Source organism: Solanum tuberosum, unplaced genomic scaffold (assembly GCF_000226075.1).
Source record: "Solanum tuberosum cultivar DM 1-3 516 R44 unplaced genomic scaffold, SolTub_3.0 scf00144, whole genome shotgun sequence".
Taxonomy (NCBI): Eukaryota; Viridiplantae; Streptophyta; class Magnoliopsida; order Solanales; family Solanaceae; genus Solanum; species Solanum tuberosum.
In genome coordinates, this window is record NW_006239074.1 from 598,207 (window position 1) to 612,866 (window position 14,660).

Below are 14,660 nucleotides of genomic sequence, written 5' to 3' on the forward strand. Positions count from 1 at the left end.
TTAATGTCTTTAAAGCCCCCACCTCTTCCATCAGCAGAGGCGGAGAAAAATATTTTCACCGTTCTTTCTTACCACTAAGCTGTCAATTAATTTTATTAGAGGGTTCACAAGTTAATTTACATATATATATTTATTTAATTTTTTAATATAAATACAGAATCTACAGAAATATATTAGTGGGTTCGTTCGAACCGACAAACCCCCACCTAGCTCCGCCTCTACTTCCATGTACAGATCTGATTTATTGTTTTGTTCAAGTGTCTGAAAATTCTTCTGGTTAATGTGTATTGTGTAGTGCCATGATGGTGAAAGTTAGAATCCTAGATTACCTCTATTTGTTCTGATGACCGATATTATGTTATATTGTGTAACTATTTCATCTAAAAATTTAAGATATTAGTGATAATTTACTTTTATTTACTTAATTATATCTTCAACATAGATAAACCTAGCTAAATTACTCAGATATGTACTTGTCTCGAAAGAGCTAGATTCTTTTGAAACCAAGCCATGCTTAAAGAAAAATATAGATCAGAATGGGAGAAAAAAAAAGATGAAATACTTAAACGATTAAAAGTGCATAATTAAGGGACAAAAAATAGTAAGTGTATGATTAAGAGATCAAATTTGATAGCATTTTGGATAGTTAAAGAACTAAATTCGATAAATATATAATTAAAGGATTATTTTAGACTTACTTTTATTCCATTTTTGTCTGATTTCCGGTTAAATACTGAATTATGATTGATGAAGATGGATTATTCAACAGCCACATTTTAGGATATAATTTAATTATACTTTATAACTGCTTAAGAGACCAAAAATATTTGAAAGAAAATAGTCAGAGCTATATTGAGGTAAGATATACAAAGTGACAAAATTGATGACAATTATAATGATGCTTTTGAGAGGATTAAAATAGTAGTATTTAACTAGCAGAATCAAAGAATTGAAAGTAGCCTATAGACCTAATCATTGACAATATAATGTAGAGTTCAAACAAATACAACTCTAATCATTTGAGAATTATATTAATTATCCTTGAAATAGGTATATAGTTTTTGGATTAATTTCATGTATTCAACAAATTGTTCAACTCGTACTTTACCTGCTTCCAATTCATTTTGAGCAATATATATTGAACAGAAAAAATGAACTCTATGAATTTATTCAACTAGTTGCACCAGATATCATTTAATTGTACGATTTGTTATTTAAATGAACTGAGATTTAATTTTTATTTGTAGCAAATAGCAATCGAATTTATATCTAGCGTTTGAAGCATAAATTTCTTAGCGATGCAGAATACAACGAAATACTCCCTCCGTCCCATTTTATATGTCATCCCTTTCTATAAATAGCTGGACCACAATACTTGTTATTTTATAAATTTTATGCATAAATTACCATATTTTGCCTATTATACCCTTGATAGAATAGTAGTTAATTAAACTCGTCATTTATTAATAAAGTTGACTTAAAAAAACATTAAATAAGGGTAAAGTTACATCATTTCTTAATGCAAGTGAAAAGTAAAAAGGTGACATATAAAATGAGATGGAGGGAGTATTATAATATAAAAATATACATTAATGTCCCTAAAAAAGTTATTTACGTTGAGGAACAAAAAATTTAAAAAGATTATAAAATGACCACAAGATAGTCATAGATGCTATAAGGCCACACATAATGCCTTAAAGAACCTCTTCTATACCTAATCGGTTAAACCATCACATTAAATCTTGAATTTAACATATATATATTAGTAGTCCAGTTGATTAGTTATTTGTAATTTTACCTTGTTAGCGAACATCTGATTTCTTATTATATTGTAATTTTCTTTAACCTCAATTTTTTAAAAATAAAATTATTGGCCTTGAAATATTTTTTTGTTCTTTACCAGTACAATTTAACTATTAATTATATTTTAAATAATTTAAATTTGTACATTACTCGTTTTTATATTGTTCGTGTATAAAAATTAAGGTAGAAAGCTAGTTATAAGTGTTGTCTCACTTATTCTTTTGTGTTATTAGCAACTATTAGTCGTATAGTATTATTTGTGGTCTTTTGTATACTTCAACTATTGTTTTATCCTGTTATGACTAATGTTTAGGATGATATGTCAGGTTATCTATAGTATGTTTACCATGAAATTCTTATTTCTTTCTTTGTACTGTTTTAGACCTTTTTTCTTTTCTTTTCTTTTCTTGAGTTGGGGGTCTACCGAAAATAATCTCTTTACCAAGTAAGAATAATGTTTGCATACACATTATCCTTCTTTGACCCTATTTTGTGGAATTACATTGAATATGTTTGTTTCGCGAGAAAACTTTAAAAAATAAAAGTGACACGAAAATATGTTAAATATTTAGATTTTACGGCTAACTTATTACACTTTTGAAACTATTGGTTCAAAATTGAGTACTAAAATTTTATTTTTTCTCCTTATTAAAAAAACATTATGCTCGATTGAATCTGTTAATTATATGTTACATCCCCCTGCTAATAAGTTGGAGTGGAGTAAAACATAATCAACCAAAAAGAACTAAAATCCAAAACAATAATCTTGGTGGCTTACCAACACTTTTTCTTTTTTCTTTTTTTTTTAGAAATGTTGACAAAAAATCTCACTTCTTGTGAAATTGACACTAGCAATATATTACCTAATTCTTAGTTTAATACAATTTGCTAATAAGCTAAACAAGGTTTACTATGCCACCTCTCTCTACATAATCTTTTGCCGTGTAGACTAAAACTTTGTTGTATAATTTAATATTAAGAAAATAATTGACTTCATGCTATACCAAATCTCACTTCCATGCAATTATATAAACCATCACATTTCTCCATTTTTTCTCAAAAATTATAACTTTGCAATTTTCTTAGTGCCTTTTTATTTTTGAAAAATGGGGAGATATCCATGTTGTAAAGTTGATGAAGATTTAAAGAAGGGGCCATGGACAAGTGAAGAAGATGAGAAATTGATGGATTATATTACAAAAAATGGCCATACTAATTGGCAATTAATTCCAAAAAAAGCAGGTTTAAATAGGTGTGGCAAAAGTTGTAGATTAAGGTGGACTAATTATTTAAGGCCTGATATTAAAAGAGGAGAATTCTCCATTGAAGAAGAAGAAATTATCATCAACCTTCATTCTCTTCTTGGAAACAAGTAGGATTACTCAATATTTTCCCTCTAATTTCTTGATATAGTTTCATGTTTTAATTTTGATTCATTGTTGTTACCCTTCTTGAGTTTAACTTCTCTACACCAACTGACTAACAATATAAAACTTAGATAGTTTTTACAATATTTTACCTGGAAAAAAAAAAGAGTTTTAACTCTATACAAAAGATATTTATAGGTATGTCGATCTCCTTGAAATATGGTGGGATTTTGAAATACTGAAAATGGGATATGTTATTTGTTAAGCTACTATATGGCATGATGGGTAAAAAATATTTACACCATCGATGTATGTTATATGTTATTTTAACTCCTTAATAGAATAGAAACTTTTACACATATAACCACCAGTAAAATTTATAGTAAAAATATATCTATTTATTTATATTAATGTGTATACATATTTTATTATTTCCCCGTCTCATTTTATGTGATAGCCTTTCTTTTTCAAGTCCCTCCAACTTACTATAATTTGAAACAATTTCACTTTGAAATTATCCTTTTACCCTTAATGAAATAGTTTACTATCACACAAATATCTAAAGATTGTTTTAGACCACATTTAAAGTTTTCCTTTTTTTCTTAAACATTATGTCAAGTCAAATGGTACCATGTAAAATTGGACGAAGAGAGTATTATATATTTTCTCATATACATTTGTCCAGTGGTTGTTAACTATTTGATCGAATAACAAGATGTATTAAAAGCCTTAAAAATAACTACTTCATAAAAGATGGGAAGTACCTGAAAATAGGGTTGGTTAAATAATACCTACTATGACATGTAAATATACATTGATAATATACAAATTCTTTACACTATGTTAAAATCTCTACATTTTATTGTTGATATCATGTGTTTTTCATTAACATAATTATATTATATTTTGTAGGTGGTCAAAAATTGCATCTCATCTTCCGGGAAGAACTGATAATGAAATCAAGAATTTATGGAATACGCATCTGAAGAAAAAACTTCTTAAGTCAGGAATTGATCCAGTAACACATCAACCAATAACTGATCCAAATTTACTTCTTAGCCTTTCTAATTTGATGAACCCTTTTGAATCTGCTCTTAGATTACAAGCTGAATTGACAGAAATAGCCAAAATCCATATTATTCAAAACATAATTCAAGTCCTAAATACCCCTCCTCCTACATTAATTCCATCTTTACAAGAAAATAATTACCCCATGCAACAATGTTACAATAATATTATTGCTCCATATGACCAAATTCTTACTAATGAACCTTCTCCAATTTCAAATAATTTATCGGACAATATGGTCGTAAATTCGAGTATTTTAGAGAATAATATGATTAATATTGTTGATAATAATTCAGAATATTCATCACTTCCTTCACTAGTTCCAGTTACACCTGAGAATTCAGTACCATTTGATCAGCAGATTATTGATATGATTAATCCAAGTTATTATGATGATTTTTATGCATTGGAAAAAATTCTGGATGATGAAGCAAATATTATTTGAAGATTTTATTTTTTGAATTAATTGTAATTGTGTTGTTCTAGTGTAGATATATATAGACATGTGATGCAGCTTCAATTTTATGTTAATTTTTGTGTACCTTTTTTCTTTTCTTTTTTTTCTCAATGTAATATACTTTGTGCTAGCACGAGTTCAACATTGTAAAAGTTGGCATTTTCAATATTTTTTAATACCTTTGTTTAGATATTAAAATGTTTGAAGACATAATGCATTGACTTCATCCTGGTATGAGTTAAAAAAGTGGTATCGACATGTCTGTTTATTGAAATTCCAATTCAAATTTAAGGATGGTTTTGACATTTCAATTATCAATACAAATGTACTTGTCTTAACCATAACATTTTTCTTCGTACCGAACATAAGCTAATACTCCACTTCCATTTTCATATATAGATTGCATGAGAGATCCTTTCGTGTTTGATATTCCTCATGAAAATGTTGTACACCAATAAGAAAAAGGAACTCACAAATACAAATACACTTGTCGAGTACAACCTCCATTTTAATTTATGCTAGTTTATAAGACGAGGCGCAAAACTTAAAAAAACTTATAGTCATAACATTTTTTTGACACGTTGCTTTGTAACATTTGTTTAGCTATGAATTGACCTGGGGGGATATTTGGTTATTAATTATTACTCTATTATATTATGCACACAATAGAAACAAGATTTTGTATGTAAATCCAGAAGGAGAAAGGCCCAAAAATCAAGTAGAGTATTACAATTTACACGGGCTAGTTTCAATTTTTTTGGCTCAGGAATGGTCAAGCCCGTTCAATCAAGTTTCCTGAATTATCCTAGCTAGTCTCATCTCTCTCCTTCACTTAAAAATTCTGAAAATAAACTTATTATCTTTGATTTATCAACATAAATCATAACTCTTAAGATATAGTATAGTTTTTTTACTTGCTCCAAAATAGTTTAATTCATGTTTCTGGTCCTCCTTTCATTTCATGCCAAGGACAGTGGAGATAGCTAACACTTTTTTAGTAAATATTTCAATATTTAACATGCTTTTGTTGTTATATTTCCCTTTGATTGTGTGAGTCTACTATGCTCACTCTTAGGAAATGAAAAATACCAGATGACAGTTTAGCAAATAGTCGAAACAAGATACTCATACCCAACAGAAACACAAATAAAAATCTGTAAACCAGTAAAATATAAGTTCACAGAAATGTTCAATTTTGTTCGCTTTCACAGCGAAAAGTACCAGATTTAACATTCAAATCATTTATCAACAGTGCAACACCGCAGAACCTCGATCCCAAAGCTATCTGGTAGTAGGTGCAGACACCAAGAATGATACATGTCAAAGCAAGCAGAAAAAGTAACATGTTGAATCTCCCAATGGAATTTTAAAAAAAATAAAATCAATCCATTTATAATCCTCCAAATTCCATTAGTCGGATTAATGGATCATCTGATCGGAAATGATGCACAAGTCAGGGAAAGTCAGGATTCGTAACAACTTTTTGCCACGATTTGAAGGTGATTAACCCCCCCTTATGTGGTACATTTTCACTCTTTACATCTACAGCTCAAGACAACATCTACAGCACAAGTTTTTACATGGTGCAAGATCATGAAACTGCAGAGACGCATGCTATGCATGAGGAGATGTGACGATGCACTGGAACGAGAGAAGGAACTGACACAGCAGGCATCTCATACTTACACCTGATTAGTCGTCAGCACTCAGGTTGCTGCCAATTTGATCCATGCAACTCATGTGAACTGATATCATCCTTGTGTATTGACGTCGAGCAACCAAGGTTTACCAATCCAAACCCTGGGGAGGCTATGTAACTAAACATGAAAATACATTGATAAATGAAAAAGATGCATACAATCCTCCATCAAACTGCTAGCATTTATTTTAGTATATCCAACAAAGAACAGAACACAGAATAGTAAGATCAAAGAACTACCAAGAGTTTCTCATGCCAAATCACACATATCACGTCTACGATTAAAACTTCAAATAAAACAACTCACCAGGAGAATACATGCAATTTTAAGAAACAAGACAAAGCTTTCAGTCTAAAACATTAACCAAAACAAGGCTCTTACATGAAAGGAAAAATATCAATGCGGGTAAAGATGTAACCGTAACTCAAAATCACAAGATACGGATGATCCGGAAAGGTCCCCGCATAACCAATATCTTTACGGAACATTCCCTATTTGTAAGTGGTAACTCTTGTCTAAAACACTAACTTGATACATAATATAGCAACCACAATAACTATGACTCAACCCTAAGTTAGCTGAGGTCAAATATATGAATCCATTTAGACCTGTCTCAATCCAATATTTAAAAATTTAAGTTCTCTTACACCTGAAGCTATTTACATTCATTACTAGCTTGTACATCTCTACGAGACTAAAAGACTCATTCCAAACATTCTTTTAGGACGAATTACAATAGAGTAATTCATTATGAACATTCTTCATCTCACATCAAGTGTCTGCTTCAACCCACAAGGAAAACGCTTCACAAGATAATAACACCCCACACTATGGCAAATACATCACCACAAGTTTAACAATCATTATTTTCTCGATCTGTATGTGCACATCTACAGATACTTTTGAATAAGAGCTAAATCTATGCCTGCGGATGCAGGAAACTCGCAAAGGATACAACACAAATGCCCGAATGATTCAAAAACTGTCACTCTGGAAAATTATTCATAATTTTGTTTTTTAATCCTCACTAGCAATCTTGATTACCTTCTCAATGGAAGAGAGCAGCTCCTACTTAAGAGAGTCTACATCCTTTCTTCTAATAGCCTGAAAGTGGGACCAACCCTAGGACTTCCTCCATTCCATTTCCCCAAGTCTTAACTGGATGTAAAGAAGGGAAGCTCGGTGACATTGGACTGCACAAAAGAACATTTCTAATTTTGGACCTAAGGTAATGTACAAACATGACTAAACCTCATCCAACTACGTAATTAGTATCACCTAGTATGAACCCTTTTCTTCCATTATGCCCTATTCTTCGTTAATTCTATATAGATTTCAAGAGATTGTTCATCTTTTGGAACAAATCTCCTTCCATGTAATTTTAGTTGTATCTCAGCCACTTTTTAACACCGACAATCACCATGGTTTTACACCTACAGACCGGTGCCTAGGGAGGCCAATGTAGGTCATGAACAAACCGTCTCAAAAGACAGTCTCAACATTTTATCTTCTATATGTGTTACTTGCACTTATTGCTAAATGTAATCATTTCTGATCGTGTTTACTGCACAAATAATCTTAACATCCACATTTCTATGGCACTCGCCTTGTAGATATGTTGGAGATTAGAAGTTCAATATTCACTATCATATAACCTTGCCAGTCTTACAACCGTGCAGCACAAGAATGAACTCAACGCAAAACTAATAACCTAATATTAATCAATCTTCAAGAAACGTGCCAACTAACACAATCTATTGAGTCTATGCCAAAGGGTTCCCTGAACACAAACACGTCGGCAGCAAATTCTTAGGGGAAAAAGCCAATACTAACAGTTTTCTTCCGACGTGTCCCAGTCATATTGCTTAAATAGCAAAAGTGTACGAATAACTCTAAAGCAGCAACAGAATTCAGCATTTACTCTCAAGAGTCAAATGGAAAAGAGAAAACTACACTAAAAATAAAGAGATACATTAGGGCATGCCGAGCCTTACCTACTGGTGAATCTAACTCTAAGATTTAATGATATACCCACATTATGTGAAAATAAAACATGCAACAAGGGTTTAACTTGTGGCTCATGATGAACTAAATCTGCATCTGACAAGACTAAAAAGCATAAAATACAATCAGCTGATTTTCCCAACATTAATAAAATACCTTATCAAAGAAAAGATACTGATATTCAACATAAATTAGTCTTAAGCTACCAAATTAAGGTTTGAACTGTGGTGAACATAAAAAATGTAGTTTGGAAAAGGAATAACCTCTACAAACAATCTCATAATAACTTCCACGGGAGAGACAATCAAGAATCTGCCATACAGATGCCATAGAAATAGATCTCTCAGGGATCTGATTCCTCTTGCAAGAATAAATTACATGAGCAGTAAGTGACATCATTCAAAATACAAAATTCATATGCAATAAGACCACCCTGTAAAGCAGCATGAAGGGGAAAATATTTTAAAGAACAGTCATTGAGATAAACAGCAATATTCATTTATCAAAGTTGCCAAAGGCACATATTAAGATATTTTCAGCCAGGAATTACAATTGCCTTGAAGGAAAAACTTGGTTTTCATGATAAAGAGTATCTGAAAAGGTACCTATCTCACTGCAAAGATAGAATGTACAAGTTGAACAAAGATAATCATCTAATGTTTCCAGACGACATGATCACAGCAAAGAACCTACTTATTAACTGATGTACCAACTCCCTACCTAAAATAAGTCTCTGCAGCTTGCTTGAACTTCAGCAAATTTTGCAGAGCAACCTGTTGCTACCCACAACCAAATACCAGTTTGAGTTCTGCACTTCACATTTCACACCTGAATAGGGTTCTCATTTTCTTCTATCTTAAGCGGTGAAACAGGCAATGTTCCTTCATCCTCACCACACCCGCTATTCCCAACCAAAACCCTAACTTCCTTTTCACAGTGACCATTCTTTAAACTCCCCAAGCTCTTATCATTCTGATTCAAAACATCCCAGAAAAAGTCTGTTAACACACACTCATAATTCGGCATCTTTGCGTACCCAGGGAAATAGTTAATGTCAATGATCAAATACCTATTTCCAACTCTATCATCCCTAATCACATCAAAATTAAAAAGATGCAATTTTGTCACCCGCCTAAGTCCCCTAGCTATATCAGTAAGAAAACTCAAAGGGGGGAATTCAGCATTTTCCAAATTCATCAACTTATAGTATTTATCATCGTTCTTTTCAAAATTATTCAAATTCGAAACCTGAGAAAATGGCAAGTAACTCTCTAATCTCCCTAAACCATCCTCCTTCACATCGGGTAAAGACTTCCTTTTGACACACTTCACATAATCACCAACCACATACACCTTAAAAATCACTGCCCCATGATTCACAAACTCTTGTAACACAATAGGTGGTTTCAATTTTCTCAACCCATCTTTGTTAAAAACAAGCAACATTTTGTGCGACTTTGCACTTCCATCAGCCACCAACGGCTTTGCAATCACCGGAAATTCCAAACCTTCACTTTCAAGGTTTATAGCCGACACCATCTTTGCATCATAGATTACAGTTTGCTTAGGAATCCCAAACGAAGCATTTTCACAGTCGATTTCAACCTCCCCCACCGCCTGAAGCATCGAAATCCTGTTATGCAACCGCTCAATCGCTTCGGGGGAATCAATAATAAGCGCCTGAGGAAATTCAGAACCGTACTCTTTCAGCTGACGCTTCCAATCATCACCGTCCATTTTATGTAGCACACAATCAAACGGTCCTTGATCAATCAACGGCTTGTCCGTATCGATCTTTATGAGATCAATTCCTCGTTCCTTAGCAAGGTTCACAAGGGAAACTTGAATGAAACTCGCTTGTTTCTTCGGAGCTAAAGCGTATCCAACACTATATCTCCTCATCGGCTCCGCCATTTTCATACACAAATGACCCGACCCGGCGATAAAAAAACAAAGCAATTCAGATAAAGTTGATTCAGTGTTCAAAACAGTTGAATTGATGAACAAAGGAACCACATTTTTTGTGAATTTGGGATTGAATTTGGGGAAAAGGGTTAGGGTTTTGGAGGAATTTGATTCTGGAAACTTTGATACTGATCAGTAAGGGGAGGAAGAAGGAAGTGAAATGGAGAGATTGGGGATATATATATGTGGGAGAAGGGGGATTTAGGGTTTGATAATATGACAGGCGTTGAGGTTGAGGTAGACACGTGGCGAATTTTGAGGAGAGCATGTTGATTTTCGCCGCACCAGGCTGTTTGCGGTGAGCTGGTGACGGTCACAGAAGACAACTGTAATGGTGTCAAAATAATGACGTCAATATTAGAATTTTATATAATTAACGACGTCAATATAATGTCTATAATTTACTTATATTTTATATAATGATTGTTTAAATGCTAAAATATTAGTAGTAGAAAATCATGGTAAAAAAACTAATTTGACTTTCGAATAATTAGCTAAAACATTATTACAAATAGATGTGTTTTAATCAATTTCACTATTTCTTTGTTTTTCTTAAAACTAAACAATGTTATTTTTAATTTTGGGCTAACGGGACATGACTCAATTATCCTTTAATCATTTGCATTAATTAGACAAATAATCAGAGTTAGATTCTTTTAGGATAGAGAAAAATGGGATATGATAAAATATTGCTCAACTGGTTATCACTACTACAAAGAATACTCTATTGATTGTGACTTACTTGGATTGGTTAGCTATTTGAGTACACTTGCATGGTTCAAAAGATTACAAAAAGAGAGAAACAAATTAACAATAAGGGTCGTTATGGATTAATGGATGGGATCATTTTATTTTTAATCAGCTATTTTTATTTAAGCTTTAAATAGAAAATTCTTAAAGAGGGAAGTGACCGACCTCAAAAATGGATCTTGTTGTGCAATTTTAAATTAGTGAGTTACAATATTAGTATCGAAAACATAAAAAGATAAATAAAGTGGAAAAGAGAAAAGGAATAAGTTTAAATTGACAAAGATTAATTAGGTCATGCAATTGGTGCATTGAGCTTTTTCCTTTTATAAATCTTTTCTTTTTCGAGTAGAGAATTATTAATATGTATCCGACTTTGGATGTCATGGTAATACATGGTCCATGATAATGACATACTCTAATTGATTTGGAATAATATTATAGGTTTAATTTTTTTTCTATTTAATTTGTTTTCTCATCTTAAAAACGTAATAAATCCTATCCATCTACTGTCACAAGTCTCAATGCACACTATTCTAACATTAATTTACGCTTGCATAACATGAGCTTCGAATTGACCATAACTACATGAATTTGAATAAGGTTGCAGATCAACTCGCAAACTACATAATATTGTCATATGAAAAGTCATATTCACAACGTGTACTATTCTAGTATTATTTATGCATGATTGCGTGTAGTTATATGCTCAATCAATTTGATATGATTTTGAACTGAACATCACGGCACATATCGAACGTTTTGAAGAAAAACAAATTAGGAACTTCGTAGTGTAGAAGCATTACTATATATAACGATCATATATATAAAATAAAGAAAATTAGGAATAAAGTTGAGAATATTATCAAAGATGCGAAAGAGAAAGATCTTTAGAAAGATTAAAAAGAACAACAAGTTTTTATTAAGAGACATGTGATTAGTGATTGGTGACAAATTCCTTGATTTTTTTGAAATAGATAGCCATGAAAAGGACGTGTTACATCAACAAGTTGGGGGTGTTTTGACTTATTTGTACAACAATTAATTATTGACAGGTTTATGACGTAAAAATTTAATCAATGTTTATATCATATCAATACAATTTATTATAATTAAGTAAAAGAACTCTATATTCATATACATGAGATGAATATATTAGTTTGATGAAAATATTCAATGCATATAAGATTTTTCTCGAAAAAATCATAAATTCATGATTCTAACTCGTTTTTTCTACAGAAAACAGAGCTCGAAAGAATTTTTTTTGTGTGTGTCTTCCATCTTTCTTGGCATGTTGATACATCATTTTCTTTCATTGCATGTGGGAATACTACACTTTAAATCTCAAGTTGAGTGGAATATGGTCCTCTACATATATCATCTTTTACAGGTGAAATATTTTGAAAAGGAATAATAAGGAATTAATTTTATTGTGCAAGTGAAAATTGTTGAAAACTGACCTACAAAATTGACAAAGTGGTCCAACGAAAGTTGCTTTTGTTTTTTTTAATTTCATGTATGGTGTCTGATATCCACGTCAAAGCATAATAGTTTTGCATCAGGGTCAGACTAATTACTTCAAATATACGCATTAATGCAGGATTCATTTATGAAAGCAGCACTTTCAACAAGATTTATTCAATACATAAGAGCTCAAACCTAATATCCATAATTAACGACGAAGGAATCTCAATCATCTCAGTGCGATCCATATTGGTACTCAAAGTTGTTTTGTTACCATTGCCGAAAGTTGTCCCAAAATTATTATTTTTCAATAGTTGTCCCAAAACTCAGAAGTACCCAAAAAAGGAAAATGCGTTAGAATTTTGCTACATTAATATCTGCGAATATTACACTATACATATAAAATTAAATGTTCATTTGGAGTGTTAAAAGTTTTTAGTTTTATTCGAATATATATCCGAAAAGAATAATGAGAAATTCTAAGAAGAGAATCAATTTATTTAACTTTAACGAGATTGTGGTTAGCACTTTTATTTTTTGAATTAAAATTTATATATTTTAAAAATATATAAAAAGTAATACCATATTTATAGTACTATTTTATGTTTATTGTAAATATATATTTATGAGAATCGTATTCAAAATAATTTGAGACTCCAAAATTTAAGTTTTTGATTATTATGAACCTCTTCTATTCCTTTAACTTCATTCCTGATTGTAGTCTGTGTTGTGTATACTATTATAGGTGATCATACGTTTACATATATTATCATGCCACTTGTGAGTTGTGATATGTGATATATTCAAAATCTAGACGTCAAATAATTTAGGTTGAGAATATTGAATATATTCTATATATATGCTTCACGTATATAAGACTAGACTTGATTCCAAAATTGTAAATTTTACTCAACCCTCTTTGGTTCTATATCAGGGGCGAAGCAAATGTGTATGTTATAAATTTGATCGAACCCAATAATATTGGTTTAAATTTTATATTTATATTTAAGAAATTATTAAATATTTATACAAATTATCCATTTACAACCAGTAATACTAATAGATTTTAATCTTAACTTTATAAATTTTGACTTCTAACTCCAATATTATTTGTCCTACTTATTTGACATAAATCTCTTTCCTAATAAAATAAGGTTGAGATATTTATCCTGAGTTATCAAATAAAAGGATCCCAAATTTAATTTTTTTTAAAAAGGTTGAGATATTTACGTTTAACTCATATTTTAATGCATAATAATTATTTCTATTCCGTGAACTCTTCAATTTCCTCCTTTTATCTATGCATGTATTATTTTATTTTGAAAGGAATGATTAACATACAATTAATATAATTATTAATTAAATCACATGTTAAGAGATCCGCAATAACTATCTCCAAAAGCTTAACACTTTTAGATTCAATCCCTTAATTCCCATTAGAATATTTTGTGATGATAGTCTTTAATTATTTATAAGTTGATTAAGAAAATTCCCCATAATCACGTGGGAATTAGATTTCGATTGACATATACAATAGTAATGCCACTACAAACTTATGGCTCTCATCCATTTAGGATAATGCTCCTCAATTATTTTTGTATAATATAAAGTTCTCTAAAACAAATTTAATTTGTCCTGTAAAGTTCTCTCCCTTTGTCCATGGTGAGCATGTGTTAAATATTGTCACTTCCACTTTTAGGTAAAAAGTTAGCTCTCGTTTGATTAGAGGATTAAATTATTCTGAAAGTATAATTTTGAGATTATAACTTTTGACCTAATATTTTAACAGAGATGTGGTATAAATAATCTCAAATTTGATAATATAAGGCGAGATATTTCATAATTAAGTTTAGGCTAAAAATTAATTTTATTTAGTTGAAGTTATAAAATTTATTGCCGTCAGGTCTCAACCAATCAAGATAAAAATTATTTAAATTTAATCCTAAAATATCTCATACTATCCCGTGTACTTAATTGAAGTCTTTCTCTCATGTGAAAGTCAGATAACTATCATAATTTGTTAAAAGAAAAGGAATAAAAAAAGGGTAAGAGTCCAAAGAAAATAAATGGAGGAGGAGGGGGGGG

The 14,660-nt window shown here is 31.0% G+C and overlaps 2 protein-coding genes across 2 annotated transcripts; one reads left to right on the forward strand and one right to left on the reverse strand.

The window, feature by feature from the left end:
- The first annotated feature begins 2,909 nt into the window (after positions 1-2,909).
- LOC102601403 (transcription factor MYB39-like) lies at positions 2,910-4,683 on the forward strand. Its single transcript, XM_015311091.1, has 2 exons — positions 2,910-3,055; positions 4,083-4,683. The coding sequence occupies exons 1-2, from the start codon at positions 2,910-2,912 to the stop codon at positions 4,681-4,683; spliced, it is 747 nt and encodes a 248-aa protein (XP_015166577.1).
- A 4,538-nt stretch (positions 4,684-9,221) lies between these two features.
- On the reverse strand, positions 9,222-10,319 carry IPKA (inositol polyphosphate kinase). The gene is given in 1 exon segment (NM_001287863.1): positions 9,222-10,319. A coding segment is annotated over 1 exon segment (1,098 nt).
- Between the last annotated feature and the right edge of the window lie 4,341 nt (positions 10,320-14,660).

Excerpts from the sequence above, each read along its gene's own strand:
- LOC102601403 (XM_015311091.1), top strand. The coding sequence starts at position 2,910 with ATGGGGAGATATCCATGTTGTAAAGTTGATGAAGATTTAAAGAAGGGG. Across the intron at positions 3,056-4,082 it reads AAAAAAGCAGGTTTAAATAG|GTGGTCAAAAATTGCATCTC; the intron begins GTGTGGCAAAAG and ends TATATTTTGTAG.